Source organism: Myxocyprinus asiaticus, chromosome 14, assembly GCF_019703515.2.
Source record: "Myxocyprinus asiaticus isolate MX2 ecotype Aquarium Trade chromosome 14, UBuf_Myxa_2, whole genome shotgun sequence".
Taxonomy (NCBI): Eukaryota; Metazoa; Chordata; class Actinopteri; order Cypriniformes; family Catostomidae; genus Myxocyprinus; species Myxocyprinus asiaticus.
In genome coordinates, this window is record NC_059357.1 from 18,118,556 (window position 1) to 18,146,439 (window position 27,884).

The 27,884-nt window shown below is 41.4% G+C and overlaps 1 protein-coding gene across 1 annotated transcript in view; it reads left to right on the forward strand.

Annotated features, from left to right (window-relative positions):
• The first annotated feature begins 20 nt into the window (after window positions 1–20).
• The window catches only part of LOC127452040 (neuronal-specific septin-3-like), a 112,510-nt gene continuing 84,646 nt past the window's right edge, over window positions 21–27,884 (forward strand). The window contains exons 1-2 of the mRNA XM_051717169.1: window positions 21–271; window positions 15,126–16,436. Coding sequence (XP_051573129.1) covers window positions 217–271; window positions 15,126–16,436 — 1,366 coding nt within the window. The 5' untranslated portion in view covers window positions 21–216. The remainder of the gene's footprint in view (window positions 272–15,125; window positions 16,437–27,884) is intronic.

Consider the following 27,884-nt stretch of genomic DNA (forward strand, 5'->3'; position numbering starts at 1 on the left):
AGTCTGTATTGATAGAGAATCAAACGTTCCGCTGTGCGCTCTCAGATGAAACACGAGTTCCACCGAGATTGTTGCATCATAAGCAGACAAAAATTGTCGGATAAGCTTTGGGTGGTTTGAACATCTTTTAAAAGGTTTTGTACTGTTTTTGCAAAGTTTATTTCTTGTGATTGCGTGCCATTAAGGCTGGAAGTTTTCCCTGGGCAGAAAGTCAGGATGTCAGATATCTCCGTGAATGATCATCTGGAGGGTATATTGTCTGATTTTGAGGGTGAGTGTGCGCATTAATTAATAAATAATAATAATACTACTAATAATAAAGACACAAAGTTGATTTGTGGAAATAAGGGAAATCGTTGCAAATGAACTTTTTTTGAATCAATTATCAAGCTTAAAACTTTTTAACAACATAGACTACACATATATCTAGAGTTAATAAATCAGTGTCTTTATAAATATAATTATTGGTAAGTTGCTATGTTCTTTAACTTTTTATGCCAGAGGTGACCAACAATTATTGATCGCAATTGTTGTGCATTGTGTTTCCGGATTTTGTGCTCATGACCCAGTCAAATTGGTGTTTCTTCTCCCATAAAAGTTTTTGACTGCTGATTTTAACTTTCCGTATAGACGACTATGAAACGTTATTTTATTGTGATATTGTAATGTTTTTAGAATAGCTGTACTTTGTAAAGAGTTGACATACTACCCCTGCATGCATAATAATGTGTATAGGGATGCATAGCTTATACAGACCATGACTATATAGCACATGGATGATTAGTAGAGGCAAGTTAAAATTGCACAGCTAAATTGATTTGGCTGGAGTGGTTAGCCTAGAATGTGGTCAGCATATATATATTAGCAATTTTAACTCGTTCTAACTCCATTAATCATCATTAATCACTCTATATTATATGTTTGAGAGAGTGAAAGTTTACTGAAGACAATTTGCTTTACATTCTCCACTATTCCAAAGGCAAAAGTCAGTTGACCAGATCATGTTTCATCTGTGTTGGAGTTTATGATTTATTTATGCTTAATTTATTTTCACAAGTTCTTTACAACTTCCAAAAGTTGGCTATACAAACTTGTTCAGTGCAGTGAATGTTGTGCAGTTCCACAACTAGAGTGTGAACATTCCACTGGTGTGATGCTGTAATCATCTTACCATGCTTCCAAACCGTCCCTTCTCTTTACATTGCTGCGTGTCACTCTTTTATTTAAAGAACAGTCTCCACAACCTTCGCCACAGTCACGTCCACTATTGAATTTAAGATACATTTGTGAGGAAGGGAGGCACCTTTTCCAATAGATCCATCATGGACAGACAACAACGGGAACTGGAGAACAATAGCTTCTCACTCACAACATCTCAGTGTTTAAACAGGTGCTGATGTGAAGAGGAAAAACAAATTAGTTCAAGCACTCAGGATAAAACAGCATCTATTATTACATTTGTACACTAGTGGAGACAGTTGTCAGCTAAATACTGTCTGAGGAAGCGTAGTTGGTGCTTTGGTGAAGTTGCGGAGATTCTGAGTGGTGTGTCTGGTAGAAAATAATTGCTAAGTGGCAAATCTGTGGCAATTACATATAATTAAAGGAATGATTGAGGTGTCCTTTGCTAAGCAGTAAACAAACATTTTCATTGGGTGTGTGCATTATAGTGCTGAAAAAAATATAAGACATGATGGAGAAATACCCATTGTTGGTGCTTCTTTGCTTTTGCAAATGTTTTTGCCAGTGCGTGAGTTAAATTATTTACCTATAAATTTTATGTAGCTCTTAGAGAGTATTGTGACTTGAGACAAGCCAAATTGGATTTAGCCAAAGGATGGAACCATCGCCGTCCATTTCCTTTTGAGTGTGGATGTGTTGAAAGGCATAGTGTCCTTGTTGGTCTTGCCCACTACATGTAAGGATTGTTCTCTATCAAATTTATGCCTAAGACCTATGATTCGTAGTAAAAGATGGCACAACAAAGACTTTACATTCTTTCAGCTTTACCTCAAACTGGCCAGTAGTGTGATTTCCAAACAAGAGACCAGTGTGCCTCCATGTGCTTGAGTGAAGATAGACAGAACCCCTGTTCATTCTGAGGAAAACGCCTGGCTCTTAGATGCCAGGCTGGAATGTTGTGGGACGTATAGTGAGATCCATGGTTCTTTCATATGGGCGTTTGTGGTCAAGTCACTGTAAAATGGAGTCATTCACGTCTTATCAGTGGTTGTTTAATTGTAGACATGAACTTTTCCATGGAGATGGCTGTTGAGTGGATGATGACGGATACATATCCTTTTAATGTGAATGTGTGGAAATGAAGGGAATGGTTAAAAGAACCATCCTCCACCTTCCTGTTGTGTAATCTGAGACAGCCATTAGACTGACCCCTCTGTGACAGCATATGCTGCATCCAGAGGCTACACTTTTTCATCTGGTCAGCTCCTAGGTCACATGCTCTTGAATCACATTGATGTCTGCAGTAAAACAAAAGTCTTTGGTTTCCATGGTCTTTTCAGCCCATACATTCCTCACAGTATTATAAGAGTCATAGAATTAAGATTGAGAAGATATAGGAGCCCTACTTAAGCCTTGGTGGATAAAGAAATGTTAAGAAGCATGAAGGCCTATATGAAACATGTCTGTAGTGTGTGTCTATTCATGTGGGTGGTACTCAGAAAAAGCATTTAAGAACAGCTAGGACTGCTGAATTAAAGGGATAGTGTAACCAAAAATGAAAATTCTGTCGTTTACTCACCTTCATGTTTTTCCAAACCTTAATGATTTTCTTTCTTCTGTGGAACACCAAAGACGATGTTAGGCAGAATGTTAAGGGCAGACAGCCTCAGTCACCATTCACTTTCACTGTATGGCAAAAAAGATGCTTTGAAAGTGAATGGTGACTGATGCTAACATTCCACCTAACATCTTTTGTGTTCCACAGAAAGAAAGAAAGTCATATGTGGTTGGAACAACATGAGGGTGAGTAAATGATTAAATAAATTGTATTTTTAGGTGAAAAATCTCTTTAAGTTTATGTATTTTTGTGTGAATAGTTTCATACCTATTTACACAAATATGTGTCCTTGAACTTCACCTCTGAAAAGAACAATTTAAGGCAAGTAGATCTGTCATGATAATTACATTATCGACTAATTGTATGATATTTGGACATGTCCTCGATCATTTTTGCCGACCTTGATATTGCCCATTGTGTTTACATTTGTGTTTGTTTACATAAGAATGAATGTCACCAACATTTTAGCCAGTCGCGCTGCTTCTGTCCTCTCGTCCGCTCTGTGTCGGAGGCAGGGCTCAGGCAGCTCCTCCACACACACACACACACAGTGGACAGCAACAGGTGAAGATTACGTGTTACTCGAGGATAATAGGTGTTTTAATAGGTGTTTTTCCCGACAACTGCATAATTCCAGCCAGAAAGTTTGGAAGAACAAGTCCAAATGGTTCAAAGCCGCATTCCACAGCTCCAGTATGGGAACATTTTGGCTTTAAACCGAATAAAAACAGTGGCAACGAAAAGTGCCATACTAGCTTGGGCTGGGTGACACATCGAATACCCACGATATAATCCCGATGATTTTGCTGACGATATAAAATTCAACAATATCGTGAATATCGCGATGATTTTAATGAGCCTTTTATTTGCCCATTAAGTTTCATAGAGTGCATCAGTAGACTAATTTCATGATCCTTCAGGGCTGTATAATTAATCAAAATAACATAAAAATGGAGATATGATCATATATAATTATTTAACTGCCAAATAATCATGGTTAAAAACAAATAAACATGGTCTGTGTGCGCTTCAGAATGAACCAGTGATGCGCTGATCTGTGTGCACGTGCGGGGGCTCGTGTTTGTAGCGCAGTTCACATGCATTGTGAAGTATTGCAGGTTCAAGCATTCGCGCAATTCCAAACATTAGTACCCGCTATAAAGATATTAAACAAACCTACATACGTGGAACAGTAAAGGAGAGTTTGACAGCGGTTCACAAGATGTGAAACTCATAACGGTCAAACAAACATTGCATTTCCCGTGTCATAATAAAAGCTCCTGGTGACGGTGAAATAAACACTACTGCACTTGCAGTGTCAAAATTAAAACCCCAGTTTAGGGTGAAGTAAATAGGACAGAAATGAATTAATTTATCTTTAACAAATCTTATCCTGAAAATAATAATAATTCAGTATTATATTATAATAATAAACTTGACTGGGTTCCACAGAAACAATTTAGAACGATGCAATATTCATCTGGTTTCAAAAAAATAAGTGAAGTAGTTTTTGCACACCTTGTTCAGTCACAAATATGAAATAAAATATATGAAGGTAAATAAGATTTTTATTAAGCTTCCATGTATGATTGTTTGTTAAACATAAGTATAAATGTGCAAATCAATGAAAATGATCACATTTTACTCTCACTTGTGTTAAATTAGTAAAAAAAAAACGGTAGGAAACATATAATTTTTAAATAGATTTTTATTTAATACCTTTGAAATACGAATTCTACTTGGCTACAATGGCTGTTTAGATGAAATGATGGTTCCTCTGATTGAAAAACAAAACAAAAAAAACACGCTATTTCAGAGCAAAAATAATTATCGAGATATATATCGAATATCACCAATTTGCTTAAAAATATCGAGATATCATTTCTGAAGCCATATCGCCCAGCCCTACAACTAACCTAAAAGCTCATCTAAAACATAACCATCCCATCCAGTTTTCCGAGCTGGGAACAAAAAAACGCAGTTGGAGATGGAGAGGGGCTTTCCCTAAATATTTTTTGACATTCCGATTCCAATGTCTGAATATTCTTAAGAATTAAAAGTTAATTGCTCCTTAAAAGGATATACTTGCATTATTATGCTATTATATTATCATTTTATCAGTGGCATAAAATGGTCTTAAAATTACAATAATATAGTTTATCGCAATTATTTCTGGGACAATATATTGTCCAACAAAAGTAGTTATCATGACAGGCCTAATGGCAAGACTCACCACTTGACCTTCTGATGTCCTTAGCAGATACCATGTGTTCCTCCTGCCTCAGCAAATACTGCTTCACCATAAAGTTGATCAAATACTGGCTGTTCAAACTTATATAGCAATGTATTATCACACCATATGTTACCCAGTTCCTGGGAAAAATCTACAAGCTAACCGCTGTACGATGCATGCAACATTAATTTGTAGTGTTGTTAAAAACACATGTCAGGCACAGGAACAGTTTTTTCCCTCAGGCTATCCATCTCATGAACAGTTAAAACTGCCCCATTGAGCAATAATTATGCGCAATACACAGCTTAGTATATTTATATTTATCCAGCATACCCTACCTCTTCTGCCATACATTCCCTTGCATCTGTATATAACAGATTTGTATTTGTATATTGTACATACACTATATATATATATATATATATATATATATATATATATATATATATATATATATATATATATATATATATGTCTTATTGTGTATTTCTATATATACTTATATTTTCTGTTCTCTTTTTATTTTTGTTGCTGTATTGTTGTGCACTGGAAGCTTCTGTCACCAAGACAAATTCCTTGTATGTGTAAGCACACTTGGCAATAAAGCTAATTCTGATTCTGATGTTTATACATTTGATTGAATTAGTAGGATTTATTTGAATTCTCCTGATTTTATTGAAGTGAAAAATACAAAAAAACATGTTCCAAACAGAGCATTTTGATGTTCCGCTATGTTACGTCAACCACACATATCTAATTTATGACTGAGCTTCTTGGGGGGTAATTACAGTAATTTGCCTCTTTTTGCCATGGCTTGGCTGCCTTTCAAAAGATTCCTATGCACACATACCTCTTCTAAATCTGCCATGTGGTTGTCTCACAAAACATTGATTAGAACTTCACTAGTGTAGAGTATTTGGGTTTTAGCTAATTGTAGTCTGTAGAGGCAATGGAGGTTTAGTAACTAAGTTTATGGATTCTTTCTATCTCACCTCATAAAGTTGTTTGATTGTCTTGCCTTGGCCAAACAACAGATCAACCCACATCTGAGCCTATTGTCAAAAGAGTCTAGCAGTAATCTACCTGTTTGATTCTTAGCCCATTATTTAGACTAGGCCTAGTTGTCAGGCACTTACACACACGGAGCACTTTATTAGGAACACTGTGATCCTAATAAAGTGCCCAACATGATCTTCTGCTGTTGTAGCCCATCCGCCTCAAGATTCGACGTGTTGTGCATTCTGAGATGCTATTCTGCTCACTACAATTGTACATCTGAGTTACTGTAGCCTTTTTGTCAGCTCGAACCAGTCGGGCCATTCTCCGATGACCTCTCTAATCAACAAGGCGTTTCCATCCGCAGAACTGCCGCTCGCTGGATGTTTTGTTTTTGGCACCATTCTGAGTAAACTCTAGAGACTGTTGTGTGTGAAATCCCAGGAGATCAGCAGTTACAGAAATACTCAAACAAGCCTGTCTGGCACCAACAATCATGCCACGATCGAAATCAATGAGATCACATTTTTTTCCCATTCTGATGGTGGATGTGAATATTAACTGATGCTCCTGATGCATATCTGCATGATTTTATCCATTGCACTGCTGCCACATGATTGGTTGATTAGATAATTGCATGAATAAGTAGGTGTTCAGGTGTTCCCTGTAAAGAGCTAAGTGAATGTATATGGGCAGTCCCTGTTCTGTGACCACAGGTTTCTTGCTGTGGTTGTTATAAAACAGCAATATGATTCTACACAGAGCTGCCAAGTTGTAATTAGAAAGACATAGGATTCTGTGTCTCAGATATGTTTCTATATAATTGTCTGACAGTTGATTCCACACATTGGGTCTATGTGGACTGAAGCCCAAATGCCATTATCACCCATGAGTTCTTATTTTTCATGTGTGGCATGCCCTTAATTACCCATTTGGAACATTAGGTGCTAAATCTAAAACGCAAATCAAAGCACACTGGTGTAGAATGACACATTCAATTATACTGGATCAGGATGATGGAGGGGCTAAAAAGCAGTGCTATTCCACAACTCCAAAAGCGTATTAGAGAGTATTTGTTACTATGTGAAAGTTTTCCATGGACCCCAGGGGTATAAGCACAAGGCCTTATTCACATTGTTGCAATGCTAAATATGTCAGCTCGGAATTCAGGTTCCAGATGTGCCATGACAGAGGTGGTCTGAGAAGCGTCTGAGCTATGTGCTTAGGGTGGTGTTTGGGGGTCATCTGAGAATACCCGTGAGGAATGTGTGGTGGGGGGTGAGAAACCACAACATGCCCAGACTTGCACCCCCAGTTTAGGTTTGCTGGTTTTACCAGTTTTTGCCCCCCCAGAATTTAAATTCTGTCATCATTTATTCACCCACATGTTGTTCATAACCCATATGACATTCTCTTTTTGTGCAACACAAAAACAGATGTTAGGTAGTATGTTAGTCTCATTCACCATTGACTTTCATTGCATTTTTTCCCATACAAAGAAAGTGAATGATGCTGTAATTTTGCTTAACATCTCCTTTTGTGTTTTCACAGAAGAAAGAAATTCATATAGGTTTGTTACAACATGATGGGAATAAATGATGACAAATTTTTTTATTTTTGGGTGAACTATTCCTTTAATATATTTTTATTCAGCAGGGTTAAATTCAGACAGCTTGAGGATCACATGCTCTTCTATAAATCCGTGATTATAACGGTGTCCCCTTGACCTCCCCCAACTTTCCATTGACGACCCCCTCTGCAACCATCCACAGGCCTAACTCTGTTTGCCTTGCAGCCCCTAACCATAAACCTTGGGTTCAAAGTAACATGGCAGCTAGTGTCGTAACCTCATGAACTGCATGATCCTGCATCTATGTAAGCTCACAGTACACATGAGGGGATCATTCTTTGATTCTCTCCTTGTGTGGCTTTCTTTACATTGAAGAAACCATCTAAGTACCCTTGTGTTACAGTAGATAAATGCAGTGCTACGAATAGAACAGAATTCGGGTGTCTCTAGATGTGTTTTTAACAGTTGAATTCTTTTTAACTTGACACAGCGTCTTAAAATTACAGTACTCCTGCCTGCGTGAGACTGAAAAACAGTGATATGCAGCCAAAGACATCCGTCTAGCACATGTTTATATAGAAAAACACTAGTCTTGGGATCGATGCCTTTTTCATGCATCGATAATCCGAAAATGTTCCAGATGATTATCGATATACAGTATATTGGCAGTTTTTTCAGATGTAAATGGGCCACTCATTGCTACACCAAACCGCTTAATCTACTGCAAAAGCTTACCAGTATTCATTGTAGCATCACTAGATGAAGCCATAATAGCCTGCGTGTTTGTGAATAAGCAATCACACCTTTAGATTTAGGATGAAAGTTCTACCTGTCAATCAACCATTGCGCTAAAACAAGATTTTTGAATTTTGCTGGTTATGTGTGGCTTAAACCGTCTGATCAAAAAAATGTAAAAGCGCATTCATACATGCACAAGTTCACGGAACTTTTTCTGTATGCCTGACATCAACATAAAATGACATAGATGAGAAGTACACACATCTGTAGCCTAGTTTACACACAGGTACTCCATTAAAATAACTCTGATTTCTGCTCTTAACATGATTTTTGTGCTTAGATTAAATGTAAGTATAATTAGCAGAAATGATACGCAACGTTTTGGGCTTTATTTTTGTTCTTATACTTTTTGCGCTTTATTATCATGCAATAACACACTGACATGTATGCAGTCTTGAAATCAGAGACCCTACGCTCAAAATCCCAACACAAGCGGTCAAAAGAGACTCATATTACCAGGAGTAAATGGCTATGGTGCCTGTCCACTTGTGATCGGATTGTCCAAAACGCACCGTGTGTGAATTTGAAAGCACAAATAGGCTTCTAATTTAAATGTTGGCTAATGTTAATATATCGATGCCTCAAAAAACGTATAGATGAAATAATGTGCAGATCAATAATCCATGTATTGATATTTTATGACATTCCTAGAAAACATTTGAAAAAACAGACTGACCTTATAGTGATATCAGAAACATTAGGTTGAATTTTCATTAGCTAAAATCAGTCTGTGCTTAGCGAAACTTGAAACACTGCACCCAGTGGCCAAAGCCGAAATGGTCGTTGGATGTGTGAGCTCCATTTTCCAGGTGTAATGTCCACAGAGGGGTGCCAAAAAAGGGTGTTGTGTTCAGTTGTACAGTCTGTAGTACAGTGAAAAGGAATGAATATTTTATAAACTGAACCCCCCAACCTAAATCCCAAACCTAAACCTTACCATTAGTGGAGTAAAAATTAAATGTTAGAGGGAAAAATGTAACCTCCAAATTGCGTGTGTAATTGATTATGCAAACGTGATTACTTTATGATTTAATGCGGGATTCAAACCCGGGTCTCTTGTGCAAAGTTTTTTTTTTGTGTGTGTGTGTTCTTAATTGACAACATTTAACAGCTTTGGATACAAAGCATAACATTTCAAAAACCACTTTGGGATGTTTCTAAGCTTACAAACCAATTGCCAAGCATTGGAAATAAGTTTTTCCTCACATGGAATTTAGTCCATTATAACAATAAAGTCCCAAAGCTGCATTGAACCTAGTTAACAGGAAATTAAAAATGTTTTTAATGAAGGAATGTCAACTAATTGTTCTACAGGATACATGTAATCATCACAGGAGGCATGGAGATCCATCCAATTTCCCATCGAGCCATAACACATAGCAAACAGCCCAGATCCAGAGGAGAAACTGAGCCGGAAGGTTTGCCATTGCAAAGGGGAATAGAGAGTACTAGTGAGTGAAGGAGGTTCTCAGGTTCCCTTCTTTTATCAGATGAAGCAGGCATTGTGCTGCTCCATGTGTTAACAGTGAGGATTAAACAGCACCAAAGCTGTGAGAAAGTATATTGAACAGAGCAGAGATGGTGCGCTCGGCTGCCAACGTAATTATTTCCTGAGCGTTTGACAGGGTGCCAGTAATTACCTGATACCGGCCCTTCTTTATCTCTGTCAAAGGGGAGTACAAGTTTACACTTGCATGTGCTACACCGTAAAAAATCTGTTAGACTATGCCACTCAGATCCCAATCCTTCCCTTTCTTCATTTCTTGTCTTTCACTTTCTGAAACAGTAGTTAGCTAAATTGGCGCATACTTCTTTGCCAAAGTGCAGTTCTCCATCGCTTTGAGTGTAATTGTGATAGTACACACGACAGCTTTAACCTCTTTTCCACTGAATCAAATGGCACCCTAATGGTGTTCTCAAAATTTTAAATGACTTCTGGGGTGCTGAGGAAAATGACATTGCATGTAGCAGCAATGCACAGATGGCCGTGTGTCTGCTACACAAAGGGTCTTGCTGCTGGAATTTGATTAGGCCTAAACTTTCATAGCTGTGGGGATGATGATGGGCAAGCAGAAACAAAGTTCCCTGATCCCTTACTGTAAAAGAGGGGGCTGTTCCTGTGTGAAATTTTATTTCATTTAGTGCCTGTAGTGTTAGTGACTCTAATTGGTAGCATAATCTATGGGAAGACATGCACCCCCGGCTCCAGTCCTGCACCCTACTGAGCGGAGATACAATCAGAGCTGCTGAGCGAGATGGTATGATAGCTCCACACTGATATCTGCTTGTTTACACAAGGCAGGACAAATGCACCTGAAAAGGGTGGAAAATCACAAGTGCTATTTTGCCTCTAACATCCTGTTATGGTGCCTGTGGTTTTGATTTAGCCAGAGATGACATGTGAGCCATGCTGAAGTTAGAGAAATTGTAAGCTCCTCATGGCATCACAGCCTAGACAGTTACAATTGTCATCACATATTGCAATGGTGTCTACATAAAATACCTACACTGCCACTTCTAATTGGGTATGCCACAGAGCTGTTAGGACACTTGTGCTGTTCTCCAGTGGAATTCTCTGTCAGGGTGAAGGGCTGTTGTAATCCAAGCCTTCAAACCTAGACACTGTGTCTTTGAATTAGCCCTTTGTACTGGAGGAAAAGCCACTGCCTCTCACAAAGGGAAAAGGTCGGAAAGCACTGTTTGCCTTCGGCTTTGTGTTGCCCATTCTGAGAATGAGGGGATTATACAGTGTCACCACAATTTACATGCTCCAGGTGTAGACTTACCATTCAGTCTATCAAGGGCCTTTCTCAGCTGTCTTCTTGTACCTAACATTTCCATAGCTCATGTTTTTAATTAAGCTGAGATGTCATTATGCTTTTAAAGATTTTTTAAATGATAGAAGTGTCTATTCCTTTTCCGATAAAAAAAAAAAAAAGCTTTATTTATGATTTTGTGTTGATGATTTCTCGTACATACAAACTTCCCAGGACGTAAATGCACCAGTAGTCACCTTTAGAATATTTGAAGGCAAGCATGGCCAGTTAAAACAGGAATATTTATTTGTCTATAATTGTCAATAATTTGTCCATAACTCATGGAGGTTAATATTTTAACCCCTTCATTCTAAATTATACTTGCCTTTGTGAAAGTTCACCATTGTTCTTCAATTGTTTAACAGTGCAATTCATAATAACAAGGTAAGACAATGGATGGCTCCTCATTACTCTCGTTAGTTAAATGTAGATTGTCTTTCTATAAAATAAACTGTAGTATTTATTAAATAAATTAATAGCCTAAACTTATTTATAAACGTTTAACTACAACTTTCACAGCTGTAATAATGTTTTGCCCTAATAGATTTAGTATGATTATAGAATTCAAAAAAATATTTTTATTAAGGTTAAATAATAAAAGAATTATAATGTGCAGTTGTCTCCTCTTTACCTCGTCAGTGCTGTTTATAATGTCGGGGCTGTCTAGCCATTTGAGAGTTTTGACTTCCACCATATAGTGCTTTAAAGTAGAACATTCTCTGTAGAATTCAAATGGGTCACTTGGCATCTCCACCACGATGCCAAGTCAAGCCCGACTGACTCAGGCAAGTTCTGCTCTGCGCTATCCCAGAGCTCTGGCTCTATCTCTGGAACACACTGGTGAATGTGCTGCGTGGTCGAGTGAAACTACACTTAATTTGCCCACACAGATGCACATGTAAGATAGAAGAGGGCTATTTAATGCTTATAAAGCACTGAACGTAAATTAATACAATTACATTTTAATCGTCAATGGCTTGAGTTGCCCGACATTCACAGTATTATCAATGTAGGAAAAACCCTGAAAATGTCACCCGACAAAAGTGGCTAGTGAGAGTGACGTTAGTGAGTTACCCGCACAGTGATGGTGCTATTGTCAAGCCCTGGTCCTGATGTCTTCAAGACTTAAAAAATATAAATTGAGTGCTGGAATAAAGCATATCTTTTCAGAGTGATGTTATGTCAGCCTCAAAGCAAGATCACACAGACACCATTGAAATTATGGCTTGGCCCTTTTCAATGTGTCTGACAGGCGTCTATTCAGAGAGGGCTCCAGGCTGCCTTCACTGTGAAGTGTATCCTTTTAAAGTTTTAGTGCCTCTTAAAAAAATATGGGAAATGACTGTCCTAGTAGATTTATTATTTCTATCATGAGAGAAGTCCAAAACTTTGATGTAGTATCAGTATTATGACTAATTAAGAAAGATGTTGAAAATCATACTCAGAGGTGTGTAGAGTAGCCAAAAACTGTATTCAAGTAAAAGTACAATTAAAAAAAAATAATAAAAAAAAAAAATAATAATTACTCAAGTAGAAGTAAAAGTGCTAACATAATTACTTGAGTAAGAGTAAGAAAGTATCCAATTAAAAGAGTACTCAAGTAGTGAGTAACTCATTACTTTCACAAATGACATAATGGACGTTAACTCCCTACATTCCATTACATAATACACATTTAACATGTATTACAGAATTATTAGTTTTATTATTATTATTATTATTATTATTAATAGAAATTCTGTCATCTTTCACCATCATGTTGTTCCAAACCGATATGACTTTCTTTCTTCCATGCAACACAAGGAGATTTTAAACAGAATGATAGCCTTGGTCACCATTTGCTTTCAGTTAATGTTCTTTTTTTTTCTCTCCATATTTTAAAAGTGAATGGTGACCGAGACTGTCAGTCCCTAATATATATTGTGTTCCACAGAATACAGTACGTCACACTGGTTTGGAACAACATGAGGGTAGGGAAATGATGACAGAATATTTAACTATGGCTGAGCTATCACTTTAAAGGGGTAGTTCACCTAAAAATGAAAATTCTCTCATAATTTACTTACCCTCATGCCATCCCAGATGTGTATGACTTCCTTTCTTCTGCAGAACACAAATTATGATTTTTAGAAGAATATTTCAGCTCTCTAGGTCAGTACAGTGCAAGTGAATAGGTACCAACACTTTTATGCTCCAAAAAGCAAATGCAGGCACCATAAAAGTAATCCATACGACTACAGTATTTAAATTCATATCTTCAGAAGTGATATGATAGGTGTGGGTGAGAAACAGATCAATATTTAAGTAATTTTTTGCTAGAAGTTCTTCTCCCAGCCCAGCAGGGGGCGATATGCAGAGAAGAATGTAAATCACCAAAAACAAAAGAAAAAGAATATGAAAGTGATCTGTTATGCATCCACACCTATCACATCACTTCTGAAGATATTGATTTAACCACTGGAGACTTATGGATTACTTTAATGCTGAATTAAGTGATTTTATTAGCTTTAAAATGTAAAAGCTAATAACATTCACTTGCATTGTATGGACCAAATGAGAAATTATTCTAAAGATCTTCATTTGTGTTCAGTATATGGAAAAGTCATACACATCTGGCATGAGGGTGAGTAAATGATGAGAGAATTTTCATTTTTAGGTGTACTATCCCTTTAAGGACTCTTGTCAGATCTGGATGAATTTGTCAATAAGAAGAGAGGTTTTGAAACCTTTCTAGTAATTATTACAGTGAAAACGTGACCAATGTCCCATAGAGACATTATATATAATGCTGAAATATAAACCAAAGCAAGATCATGTTTTATTAATGCCTACTTTCGCTATTTCATAGCTTTTTGTTGTTATTTCAGTGTATTTACAGTTTTCAGTTTCAAAAGAATTTAGATCATTAGTTCTGTACACAGTACTGCCGCTCCATAAATGCAGAGTACGCAGCCTACATAGGGCACTACACACAGAAATGCTGTCTGTTCGCACTCCAGTTGTCAATTACACGTTCAGAAGAGCAAAAGGCATTTACACTTAACGTGGATGTTTACATGGATTTATACTGTTAATCAGCCCATAGTAGCTGATAGTTTCCAGTACCCCTGCGAGGGCGTGGGGTAAATGCGTAAATACTGCTTATGACATGGATTTGGGACAAAGCGCACTGATATATTGCTGCAGATTAAAAAATATACAATTAAAAACTGATGTCACAGGAGCCCATATTTACAGAATCACGCTGAAAATGACCATCACCATGACACAGAAAAGCCGCATTATCATTAGAGCCAAAACTTATCTCAGCAGGCTGCCTTAAATTTGAGCTGCAATTTTAATCTTGAAATATCTGCTTGTCTTGGTGTTAAATTAAGGAATTTCATGATGAAACTATTTTTTTTTCACGTGCAGAGCGAAGAAAGAGATTCACTTAGTTTGAAGAGCTTGATGCTGCAGCAGTGATGGACTCGGCTTGAATGACAGTCTGTGACAGCGTGCAGCTGTGAACTTTCGCTGTCGTAAATGTCTCATTCAATAATCTCTCAATAAATTACACATTAATTAAAAATTAAACCTAGTAATGTAACGACAGGAAAGCCGACCATTTTAACGAAATAAAAGTAAAAACATTTCATTAGAAATTTACTTGAGTGAGAGTAAAAAGTACCCACTTTTAAACCTCCTTTTTTTCCCAAAAAGTTACTCAAGTAAATGTTACGGAGTAAATGTAGTGTGTTACTACCCACCTCTGATCATACCCTAGCATTTCTAGAACAGAAATTTGCCCTTTGGTTTTTAGGTTGAATTTAACTAACATTTCTTACACTTAATTTTATGTCTTTTGATTTTTTTTATTGACCCCTTTGAAAATAAATTTCATTTTAATTTATTCACTCTTTTCTTGCACAGCTCTGAAGAGGTCCTTTGATATTGATGATGTGAACGAGATCCCCACATTCTCCCCTACATCTTCGTTAACATCTCCAATCAGCCCGAGTGCAATCCTCAACAAGACAAATGATGTGAGGAGTCCAGGGAACCAAATGTCTCCTCCTTACCGCTCCAGGATTAGTATTAGCTGCAGTCCTGCCCAGAGCCCTGTCATGAGAAACAGGATGGTGTCCAGCCTCTCCTTCAACCGAGGGACAATGGGAAAGCCCACCATCAACGCAAACACTGGGATCAACCGAGCTGCCTCTTTCCAGAACAAATTCAACCCTAATGGCTTCATTTTATCTTCAGGGCCAGGGAGTGACAATGACAGTCTCCATAGCTCCTCTTCCAGTCTGGAGTACCAGGCCTCGTCTAAAGTGTGCTCCTACACCAGCCCTCCCCAGAGTCCTATTGGTGTTGGGGAATACAAGGCCCAACACTTGGGAAGCCCAGCCCTGAAGAAGTTTTCCTCCCATGGGAACATGTTTCATTCAGAGCTAGAAGGTCCTCTGGTCATCCCGACTGAACCCATTGGTATTAGCCATGGCTCCATGCCTTCTCTGGACCTCCAGATGGCTGAGACTGCAGGAATGAGACGAGTGGTTTTGCCTGGATCAAGATTCACCAATGCAGGTGTACAGTTTAACATAAGCCCCAATCACATCCAAAACAGCATCCCTTTTGCAAGGGACAACACTTTAAACCATCAGTCTCCTAAACCAAAGGAGCTGGTGCGCCTCAACAAATTCCCCCTTGACCTTGACAACCTGGACTTCAAATCTCAGATGGAATCCCCAGCTGCACTTGAACCTCCACCAAGATTCCACCCACTGTCCAACAGCCCCTCTGTGTCGGCTAGTCCCTCTGCATCCATCAGCAGCATCGATAGCACTGACCTACCCATGGCCCACATCAATAACAACAAAGATGGATTGATGGAGCCCATCACTCCATCTGGAGCCATCCCAGTACCAAACATCAGCAAATCTCCTGTCTTGCTGTCTCCAGCCCAAACTCCTCAGTTCAACATAGTCTCTAAACCTCAAGTGGTCCAGGTGGCCCCTGCCTCTCCTCCCTCATCAGGGCAGATGGAGATCAGCTGTAATGTAGATCAGGATGAGATCCATGCCAAGGAAAGTGTGGGTTCTATATTACAGAGAATTGCCTCTTTCTCCAGAGTGGAGACTAAGGCCCCAGTGCCCAACCCAAATCCTGTCATCCCCCTGAGTAATGGTGTCAAGAAAGACTCGCCACCAATACAACACAAGACGCTCAAGAAATCAGAGGGTAAGATGTAATGTCCTTAAAATTTCTGTTCAGGAGTCTTATCAGCTAATAACTTGGGTTATTAAAGTTGACCGGGAAAACTGGGTCAGTTCCACTTGTGGTTACAATGCAAGGTTTCCTATTAAGAATGCACTTAAAATGGTAGGTATGCCCTTACAATGAATAAGATTAGTTATGTAAACAGACCTGTGTGGGTCTAAAGGCAGCTCTTATTTGAAGTGATGTTGTCATCACAGCTGTCTCCACACCTTACCAACATACTGTAGAGATGCAGAGAAATGGGGGATGGAAGAGAAAAAAAAAACACAAAAAAGGAGGAATTCCTGGCATATCAACAAATAGCTGAGTGCAAACAGTGATTACAGTTCAGGGGAGCCTGTCATCGCTGCATACCCAGTAAAGTGATCCCTGGCAGCCATAGCTGAGTCAAACACAGCCGGAGGCTACAGACTCATCCCCTTATACAGTCCAATTTCTCAGGTGTGTCAGTCTCTGCAACCATCATCTCACCCAAATCCAGACACCTAACTTACTTAGCATTGGGATTAGTGAGGGCCCTATGTGTTGGTCCAGTAGTTAGGTTCATACTTATGGCTTTACATACCAATTGACAAAAATGAATTCATGACTGAGGCAAAGCGATCACGGTGGGATACATTCGTAAATTTTGTCAACACTGGTCCTCACGTATTCACTCACTGAAGGTGTTAAGTGTCTCTTGAGTCAGGACATCTTTGTCTTTTTGGGGGGCTTTTTGACTTTATTTTGGGGGCTTTTAACTTTATATCTAGAAAATTGGATTCTAAACCATATAAACCGAAGAGGAATCAGGGCGTGACCCAGGTCGTGCTCGAACTATGGTCACTGTGAGGCATCAGCTCTTATATTGTATGTCCTGAGCATGTGCACAGCCCTCTGCTTCACAGCTCTGACATCTGTGTCATTTGAAGTCTGTAGATTTAAAAAAAACATCATAGTGAAAAATCTTGAATCAATAATAGTAACAAGGGAAATGTGTCTGGTTTTGATGGATGTTGTTAGCACTGAGAGCCACATTGTAGTAATCCAGAATTTAATTAGAGTTAACTGTGGCATTTAACACCTTTGTGGAAACTATGGCTAAGCATTTAAAAGGGACATGTGTTTATGTTGCGTCCACAGAAAGAGCAGTATGTTTGATATTACAAGCGTGTACCACAAACCGATAATGAATTATTATATTTTGTTATGTTTCAGACAAAAACAAATGTTGGAAAAATTGGGTTTGATTTGTCCTGACCAGAAATGAGTCAGGGAAATTTCAGCTCCACATGTTGTATATTTCCTTCTTATTGTTGTGTTTCCCCCTCACTCTTCACTTCCTGGGGTCATGTTGCAGAGGGGACAGGGTGCTTTTCCTGTCCTGAGAAAACCGAGAGCATTCAACTGAAAGGGAATCAATGGGTGCCTGCAATTATGTTTGAACTCGTAGAATCAAATCTAGATTTTTTTTAGCAGCACTGATTGTACGTATTTCACAAGTATGCTAACATCAGGGTGGGCGTCTTGACATTTGCGCAGATCCCAGGCAGCCAGCCCCCACACTGCCATGTTTTCTTTGAAACATAAACATGACTTCTTTTTCTCAGTGTGATTTATGATTTCCAGTGGTAGCAAATGGGGCAAAAGAGGTGCAGCCCCAGGCTTGCACCTCAGGATAAACTGTGCTGTTTGCTGTCAGATGGTTGAGCTGTAAATGGTTGTGCTGATGGTTTAGGACTGATGTTCTTCCGGGGGGCAAACACCCTCCTTCAGTATTTGAAACAGACCTCCCAATGGTTACATCAGTGGAAGTGTGGGATGTGGGTGCTGGTTTGTGTCATGCTATCTGCTTCAGGCAGTGTTTTTCAGCAGCTTTGTGGTGTCTTGTTTTCTTTTCATTTTTCCTTTAAAATATATGGGCGCAGCGAATACAGATGTAGCCCTTTCACGAAGCCAATGAGAAACACCCGCCCATGTTTCCTTCGTGCTCCATGGGCCTTATAACTTGTTATATTTTTTGAAAAAGGGGGTATATTTAGGCCTTACATCACCCACCTATCATTCAGCAATATTTAGGCATTTTTCTCTACATCCTGAGATAACAAACGAAAAGGTCATTCACTGCTGAGGCCGAACACACAACACACTCCCAGCTGTTTTAATAGCTGTCCTGGGACCGTGGGCCTTCCCAGTTCATTTATACTGTCAGTAAAGATATTCATGTTAGTTTCATAAGCTGTTATGTTGGGTTTTCCTGCTGACTAGACTCTGCAGTATATTTTGAGAATTTTTGTTTTGTATTCTCTGATAAATATGTCCACAAGCGCTAAAAACTTGAATCTCTTCTATGTAAATCTTGTGTTTTGTACAAACCAGATGCTATTGCGACGTCCGGCAGGACATTTCGTCGGTCGCTTGATTTCTATTTCCATGACGTCATGCTGGTAGGCCCACCCACAGTGAAATCTCATTGGTCCAAAATCCCACACCACATTGTTGAATATTGAATTTTAAACATCAGGTAAGTTCTGATTGGCTGTTGTTGCAGCAGTTTTGTTTTCATTATGGACAGAAAAATTGCTTGTTAGCACACGGTGTAACGTCATGGTTACTGGTGTAACCTCCGTTCCCTGATGGAGGGAACGAGTCATTGGTGTCGATGTAGTGACACTAGGGGGTCACTCTTGGGAGCCCGAGACACTTCTGGTCTTTGATAAAAGGCCTATGAAAATTGGCGAGTGGTATTTGCAATGCACTCCCCCGAACATACGGGTATAAAAGGAGCTGGTATGCAACCACTCATTCAGGTTTTACGCTGAGGAGCCGATATAAGGTCCGGCCATTTCAGCGGGTAGTTCAGCGTTGTGGCAGGAGGGACCAACGTCTCGTTCCCTCCATCAGGGAACGGAGGTTACACCAGTAATCATGACATTCCCTATCTGTCACTCACTCGACGTTGGTGTCGATGTAGTGACACTAGGGGTCCCTATACAAAACGCCACAAGGCTGAACTGTGTTACGTGAACTGGCAGTGTGTGGTGGGCAGACTTACTGTGTGCCTCATAGCCAGCACACCAGGTCGACACGTAACCTCCCCCAACACAGTTATGAGTGTCGAACGGCCCTTTTTGGGGACAAGTTGACTACCCAAAGATAGAGACAGGCTTAACCCAGTCGTGGTCTCTTTTCCCCTTCTCTTGGGTCTGGCTCCTCCTGGGGCAGCACTTGCAGGTTCACCACCTAGTCCCTAAAGGGGTGGTGGGAACCTTGGGCACATAGCCCGGTCAGGGTCTCAGGATCACGTGAGAGTAACCTAGACCGAACTCCAGGCACGTTTTGCTGACAGAGAACGCTTGCAGGTCACCTACCCTCTTGATGGAAGTGAGCGCAGTCAGGAGGGCAGTCTTCAAGGAGAGTGCCTTAAGCTTGGCTGACTACAAAGGCTCAAAGGGGGCTCTCTGTAGACCCTGAAGAACTACAGAGGTCCACTGAGGGAACGAGGCACGGCCTGGAGGGATTCAGCCTCCTGGTGCCTCTTAGGAACCTGATGATCAGATCATGCTTCCCTAAGGACTTACCGTCGACTGTGTCGTGGTGTGCTGCTATGGCAGCAATGTACACCTTCAAGGTGGAAGGGGACAGCATCCCTTCCAACCTCTCTTGCAGGAAGGAAAGCACTGATCTCTGGGGGTCTTCCCGACGGGAAGAACACCACTTAGCAAACAGATGCCACTAAAGGCATACAGGCACCTCGTAGAGGGAGCCCTAGCCTAAGTGATCGTGTCTACCATCGCAGATTCCAGAGGTCTGGGCGCGGGTGCCGGATGGTGCCCCTTCCCTGAGAAAGAAGGTCCTTCCTCAGGGGAATTTTGCCAGGGGGGAGCTGTCGCAAGGAGCGTGAGGTCCGAGCACCACGTCTGGGCGGGCCAGTAGGGTGCTTACCAGGATGACCTTCTCCTCGTCCTCCCTGACCTTGCACAGGGTCTGTGCAAGCAGGCTCACTGGGGGAAAACGCATATTTGCGAATGCCAGGGGGCCAGCTGTGTGCCAGCACGTCTATGCCGAGGGAGGCCTCTGTCAGGGCGTTCCAGAGCGGGCAGTGGGGAGGATTCTTGGGAGGCGAACAGGTGCACCTGTGCCTGTCGAATCGACTCCAAATCAGCTGGACCACCTGAAGGTGGAGTGTCCACTCTCCCCTGAGGGTAACCTGTTGTGATGGCGCGTCCGCCGTAGTGTTGAGGTTGCCCGGGATGTGAGTGGCTTGCAGCGACTTGAGGTACTGCTGACTCCATAGGAGGAGACGGCGGGCGAGTTGTGACATACAACGAGAGCGCAAACCACCTTGGCGGTTGACATATGCTACCATTGTTGTGTTGTCTGTCTGAACTAACGCGTGCTTGCCCTGGATCAACGGCCGAAACCTCCGCAGGGTGAGCAGAATTGCCAACAACTCGAGACAGTTGATGTACCAACGCAGCCGCAGACCCGTCCAGAGGCCGGTGGCTGCGTGCCCATTGCAAACGGCGCCCCAGCCCATTTTGGAGGCGTCTGTCATGACCACGACGCGCCTGGGGACCAGTTTTAGAGGAACACCTGCTCGTAGAAACGAGAGGTCGGTCCAAGGGCTGAAAGACGGTGATAGACCGACATAATGGCCACGCGGTGTCCCGTGGCGCCATGCCCGTCTCAGGACTCGAGTCTGGAGCCAGTGCTGAAGTGGCCTCATATGCATCAACCCGAGCGGGGTGGCCACCGCCGAGGATGCCATATGCCCCAGGAGCCTCTGAAAAAGTTTCAGTGGAACCGCTGTTTTCTGTTTGAACACCTTCAAACAGGCCAGCACCGACTGGGCACGATCGTTCGTAAGGCGCGCTGTCAAGGAGACTGAGTCAAACTCCAAACCGAGAAAAGAGATGCTCTGAACTGGGAGGAGCTTGCTCTTTTCCCAGTCGACCCGAAGCCCTAGTTGGCTGAGGTGTGAGAGCACCAGGTCCCTGTGTGCGCACAACATGTCTCGAGAGTGATTTAAGATTAGCCAGTCGTCGAGATAGTTGAGAATGCGAATGCCCACCTCCCTTAACGGGGCAAGGGCAGCCTCTGCGATCTTCGTAAAGACGCGAGGAGACAGGGACAGGCCGAAAGGGAGGACTTTGTACTGATACGCCTGACCCTCGAATGCGAATCGCAGGAAGGGTCTGTGTCGAGGAAGGATCGAGATGTGAAAGTACGCATCCTTCAGGTCTACCGCCGCGAACCAATCTTGATGCCGGACGCTCGCTAGAATGCGTCTTTGCGTCAGCATCTTGAACGGGAGTCTGTGTAAAGCCCGGTTCAGTACTCGCAGGTCCAAGATTGGCCGCAACCCACCGCCTTTTTTCAGTACAATGAAGTAGGGGCTGTAAAACCCTTTCTTCATCTCGGCTGGAGGGACAGGTTCTATCGTGTCCTTCCGTAGGAGGGTAGCGATCTCCGCGCAAGGTAGCAGCGTTTTCGTCTTTCACCTAGGTGAAGTGGACACCGCTGAACCTGGGCGGATGCCCGGCGAAGTAAATCGTGCAGCCGAGTCGGACGGTCCGGACCAGCCCTCGTGACGGATTGGAAGGCGCAAGCCATGCGTCCAAGTTCCGCGCAAGGGGGACCAAAGGGACAACGTCATCGGATGTACCGGCAGGTGGGGCCTCGCGGCGGGGCGGAGCTCGAGGTGCCACACCACGTCGTGGCCGTGCTGAATCCGAGGACATCGAAGCACTTACCTGGATCCTTGTGACCACCCCCGGAACAGCCTGGGACGGGGAGGAAGAGGCCTGTCCTCGTGACCCGTGGAGACCATCACATCGGGGGCAGATTTGTGCCACAGCTGGGCGCTCAGGGCGGGAGATCGCCACTGGAGCGCCAACCTGCCAAATGGAGTGGTGGACGGTGGTCGTGACGGTGGGAAGGAAACCACTCTTGCTGAGCTCTTGAGTACTGCAGCCACTTGGGCATGCAGCGCAATTAAATGCAAAAGGTAACAAAAAGATGAAGATCTGCTTACCAGCTCCAGAGCAGCGGGTTTCGTTGTCCCTGGGTCACCCGTCTCAAGGGCGCTTTGAAGCCTTTCACGGGTTCTGGGCGGCTGCGAAACGGGTGGCGTCTGCTTCCTGCGGTGGGCTCCACGCCGGGGCCGGGCCGAAGGGGCGGGCTGCGGTGGAGCCGGTGCAGTCACTGCAGGGGGACGCCCTTGGTGATGAGTAGATGGGGTGCGGGATCTTGAGCCGCGCCGGGGCAGGATATGCCAGCTAGCATCCATCTACTGCTCTACCATCGAGAACGGCAATCGACCCCGAAGGGAGGAGCCCAGCTGAGGCTTCCGACTGGACGAGCCCGCTCTCCGATGCTGCGCTCGAGAGCTCATCACTTTCACGGGCTCCGAATAAGAGGTCGAACTCGCCATGAGACGAGCCGGTGGACTCACCCGGAAGCCCGATCGGGGCAGACGAGTGTGCTGGGGAATGGGAGGTCCGCGGGGGGATACCCGGCAGAGGCGGTCCCATTGGGGTCCCCAAATCGCCCCCAGTGCTAGCCGCGCTGGCCTCAAACCCGTGGGTAAAAGAACCGAGGCGGGAGCCTCTGGGGTGGCTCGCTTTCTTACGAAGGCGAGCCGAGACTGCAGCATTGCCATGGACATATTCTCGTAATGAGAACATGACCATCCACGAACACTGTCTCCGCGTGAGCAGTGCCCAGACGCGAAAGACAGTGATTGTGACCGTAAGGCGAGAGATAACGAGCACAACCAGGAATAACACACAATCAGAAAAGCATCTTTAAAAAGACGTGTCTTTAAAAAGACGTTCCGTGTGTGCCGCTCTTTTAGAGAAATATATACTCTTTTAGAGGGGAAAAATGCTCTTTCAGAAAATATACTCTCTAGTTTTTCTGCCGAAGCACCCAGGGGCGTTCTCTGCAGTGCACCAGTGCAGAGGGGGGAGAAGCCGCTGAAATGCGCCGTCAGATCCAGCAGAGGTGAATGAACAGTAGTATTCAGCTCAATAAGCATGACCGTTCGTCTCCGAAGAGAAAATCTGAATGAGTGGTTGCATACCAGCTCCTTTTATACCCGTATGTTCGGGGGAGTGGCATGCAAATACCACTCGCCAATTTTCATTGGCCTTTTATCAAAGACAAGAGGTGTCTCGGGCTCCCAAGAGTGACCCCCTAGTGTCACTACATCGACACCAACGTCGAGTGAGTGACAGATAGGGAAACATTTTTAGGAAACATTCACTTGTGTACTATTCAGTATTTTATATTTGTGGAACACAGAGCCCTGATAGCACCCACATCACCTAGACATCTATCTGATGTGTGTTTACATCTGCAAGACGTATTTTTTACGTTGTTTGCTCACCTGCAATACTTCTATAAGAAGTATCATCTCAGATGTCAAGAAGACCTTCAGCAGATGTCTTTGAGACATTTATGATTTAGGATGTTTTTAAATCAGATATTTTTAAGATGTTTAGCAGATGCTAATTAGATTGCGATGCTTTCCTGATGAAAAGATCTAAAAGAGCTCGGAGACTTGTGTGTGCTTTCTGGGAGGTGTCTAGAATAGCTTCTTTATAATTGCTTAATTTTTATTTTTTTCAGGGCTTTTAGATTTTGACAGGCCAGTTATCGTTCATATCCAATGCAAACTGCATTTTAATTCATCTTCCTGAGTTCACATGAACTAGGGAAACAGAAAACCCTTTCAACAGATGTGCAGATGTTGATGAGGCAGGCTAACTCATGTTCATACTCCTCTTGTTCATACATTTATTGAAGTTTTACATTGATATAGACTTAAATATTAAAATGTAAAATGTTACAAGCCTTGTAAAATCAGCCATCATGTTACAACTGGCTGTAAAGATGAAAAATGTTCTGCTAATGCATGTTAGCTGCTCAAATTATTGTTTTGCTATCACTCCCTTCTGCTCAAATATGTTTTGCTTCCCAGTAAAAACTTGAAAACTAAAACAGCCAAAGGGCCTTCTTTCCCTCTCTTTCTTTAACAGAGTGGGAAAGTGAGAGAGAAAGAGTGAAATCAGCTTTGAAGCTGGTCATAAATACAACAAGACCTTCAGAACAGATGATGCTTTCTCTTTTGACACTGCTGAAGCTACCTATGTGGTAAAATAAAGCATGCCTGGAAACTGCTGATCTGCTTATGAGCTGCATTTCTTTTCATCAAGATGACCTGTGAATTTCCCCTAATATCTTGAGAGTAAAATTCCACCAACCTCAATATTTCTTCATTATTGTCAAAGTGCTTGGTTCTGCATTTTTAGAATTTTGAAATCCAGTCAAAATTAAATAGATTTTCCCATACAAGTCTCTCTCTGTCTCCCCCATCTCCTGGATCTTGGTTTCATGTCTCCACTTGTCTGATGTTGGCTGAAAGCTCTTTGCTGCCTTTTACAGCACAATTTATTCTGGATCTAATGACAATGATTTAGGGAATAAATTCTTCCCAAGCAGATGTTTAAGGCCAACCTCCCATTTCCCCTTCAGCTGTAGAAGTCATTTCTACTAAGAAAGACAGAGTTTATCACCCTTTCTTTGACTAAAACAGTTCAGTTACTTAATCATTAAATGGGCACACCCTAAAAACAATGGAAAATTATTTATTTTCACTATGTAGTTCTTGAATGAAATAATAACAACTAACTAAATGTGTAGTCCATAATGTAATCCATAATATGTAATATTATGAACATCTGTTTTATATTCTGTATTGACTACATTGAAATAAAAGACCTCTCACCCCCAAACATATCTATTAAATATCTATGTGGGAAAATCTTAATGTGAGAAAAATGACCCCACATGTTATGAGTGATTCCACTGCTGCTACGTCCTGAAATGATTCTTGTGAAAATGTTGTATTCTTGAAAACTGGTACCCGAATGGTAGAGATGCTTCAGTCAAATTGGGTGAAGGACATTTTTTCTAACAGGAAATCAACTCAAAATGATGAGAGCCTGTTAAATGGATTACTTCTGTATTTCTGAATGCACATTAGCCACATTTAGCTCAGAAAGTGATTAATTGTGAATTTTATGCAGTTAGTCAAGTACAGTGTTCAATGAAGTGACTTTTTTGAATCCAGTTTATTATTTATGTTTTTTCTTGTTTTTTTAGACTGTTTCCATGCTTGGTGCCATTTCAAATCGTATCATAGTTTCTTTTGTATTGAGAAGGATATGTGTTTCCTCTGCAGATAAGACAACATTAACAAGCAGCAGTATTCTTATCTTAGGCCTATAGAGGTGTGTCAGTAATGGGATCAACTTGCCTGTTTACTAGGACATTTATCCATGTATAAACCCAGTGGTCTCCTTTGAGAAACATTTGGATAAGTCTTCTCCACATTTAGAATAATTTAACTTGCTGTCATCGATGATTTATTGCCTGTGGACACAGTCTGAGGCATTGGAGAGATGAGCAGTGTTCATGGCCTTTAGCCTGTATATGTGTGTTTGTTTCCATATGAGAAATTATAAGAGGAGGAGATGGACCACTAGTGTGTGTGTGTGTGTGTGTGTGTGTAGATATATATATATATATATATATATATATATATATATATATATATATATATATATATATATATATATATATATACACACACATACATACACTGTAAATTATGAGAAATCTCACCAGGAAATGTGGCAGTTGTAGGAATGGAAGTCCCACCCTTACAGTTAAAAGAGCCAATCACTTGTTTGTTTTCTATTGGATGTGCATGCGCATTAGCTAGACCAGCCTGATATATAAATATATTAAGTGATTTCACCTAAAGAAGCACAATTTATGATACTATTGATGTCAGATTTTTTTTTTTCTGATTTGAAATATGTTATTGGAAGGTTATTTTGACTAACAGTTTTGGAGAATGCGGTCTTTCCCCTTTCAAGTAGATAAAAGCTATACTCGCATTGCTGTAAATAGCTGTCCGGAGGCGTTTCCAATGTGGCCGCTAAGTGAACTGTCTTAAAGGCATTCTGGTTGCCATTCATCAACAACCCAGGTGGTGCTTTAGCAAATTAAAGCTGCTCTGTGGTGTTTACTTCACACATAAAAGTTGCCTGTGAGTGAAGTTAAATGCGGCAGTGCTCATTTATATCAGAGGAAAATATGCACCTCTGGGTCACCTTTGACCTCTTCTAATCCTTTTAGCCCTCAAGGTCAATGTTGATACCTGAAGGGCAAGCTTTTAATTCTAGTGCTTGGCCTCACACATCATCAGCTACATTTAAAAAAAGATCCACAATCAGAAGCAAGCACAGTTTTAAAGAGAAATTGATTCAGATATCAGGTCTGCCTGTTTAAGACATGAAGATTAAACTGGGAAGTGATCAACATCCCTTATGGAATAATCCGTGGGTAGGCCTGCATGGAATCTGCACTCACAGATTTCCACAGAAAGCTCCACAGATTTCACAGAATTTTAATACCCTTCATCATAGGTGGAGTCTGGGGACTGTCCTTCTGGTGGCCAGAACCAAAATTGTAGTAGCATTGTTTGAAAATGTTGTATTATTACTACTAATATCTGATTACTGTTTTAAAACTATGAATACTTGCATTATATTTTTGGTTTTGCGCTGGCAGACTCGTGCCATTACAGTTATCTTTGTTCTCCCTTTGTGTCTTTACATGGCTCAACAGAGCCACATTTATTTTTAACATTTGAGCTTGTGATACATAGTTTCAATACATAGTTCCAAGCCATTCGCAAGGTGGGACATTTTATTGGCAGCTTTTTTGTAATACTTAAGAAAATCATGAATGTGGTGTGAGTTGTGTTGTTTTGGACATTCAGAAAAAAAAATTTGACAGAGATGATTGCCTTCCATTTTTTTTGAGTAAAGCTTGGTCTTGATAGTCTTGACATTGGTGAGAAGGGATCATCTTCTCAGGGTTTTCATAACTCATCATATAAATGAGAAGGTTGCTAAAAGAAAAAAGGTAATTGGATGGAAATAATTAATTCTTAGTGGAAAAATATTTCAAGCCTGAGGGAAAGTATGCACACATCATGAGTTCAAATTTTCAGTCGTGCTGACAGTCTGTGCAGGGGACTTTCCTGATTGAATTTAGCACAATACATCAACAACAACACAGTGCTGGGGCCTGGGTAGCTCAGCAAGTAAAGACGCTGACTACCACACCTGGAGTCGCAAGTTCGAATCCAGGGTGTGCTGAGTGACTCCAGTCAGGCTTCCTTAGCAACCAATTGGCCCAGTTGCTGTGGTGGGTAGAATCATGTTGGGTTGACCTCTTTGTGGTCGCTATAATGTGGTTCTCACTCTCGGTGGGGCACGTGGTGAGTTGTGCGTGGATGCCACAGAGAATAGCGTAAGCCTCCACACGCGATAGGTCTCCGCGGTAACG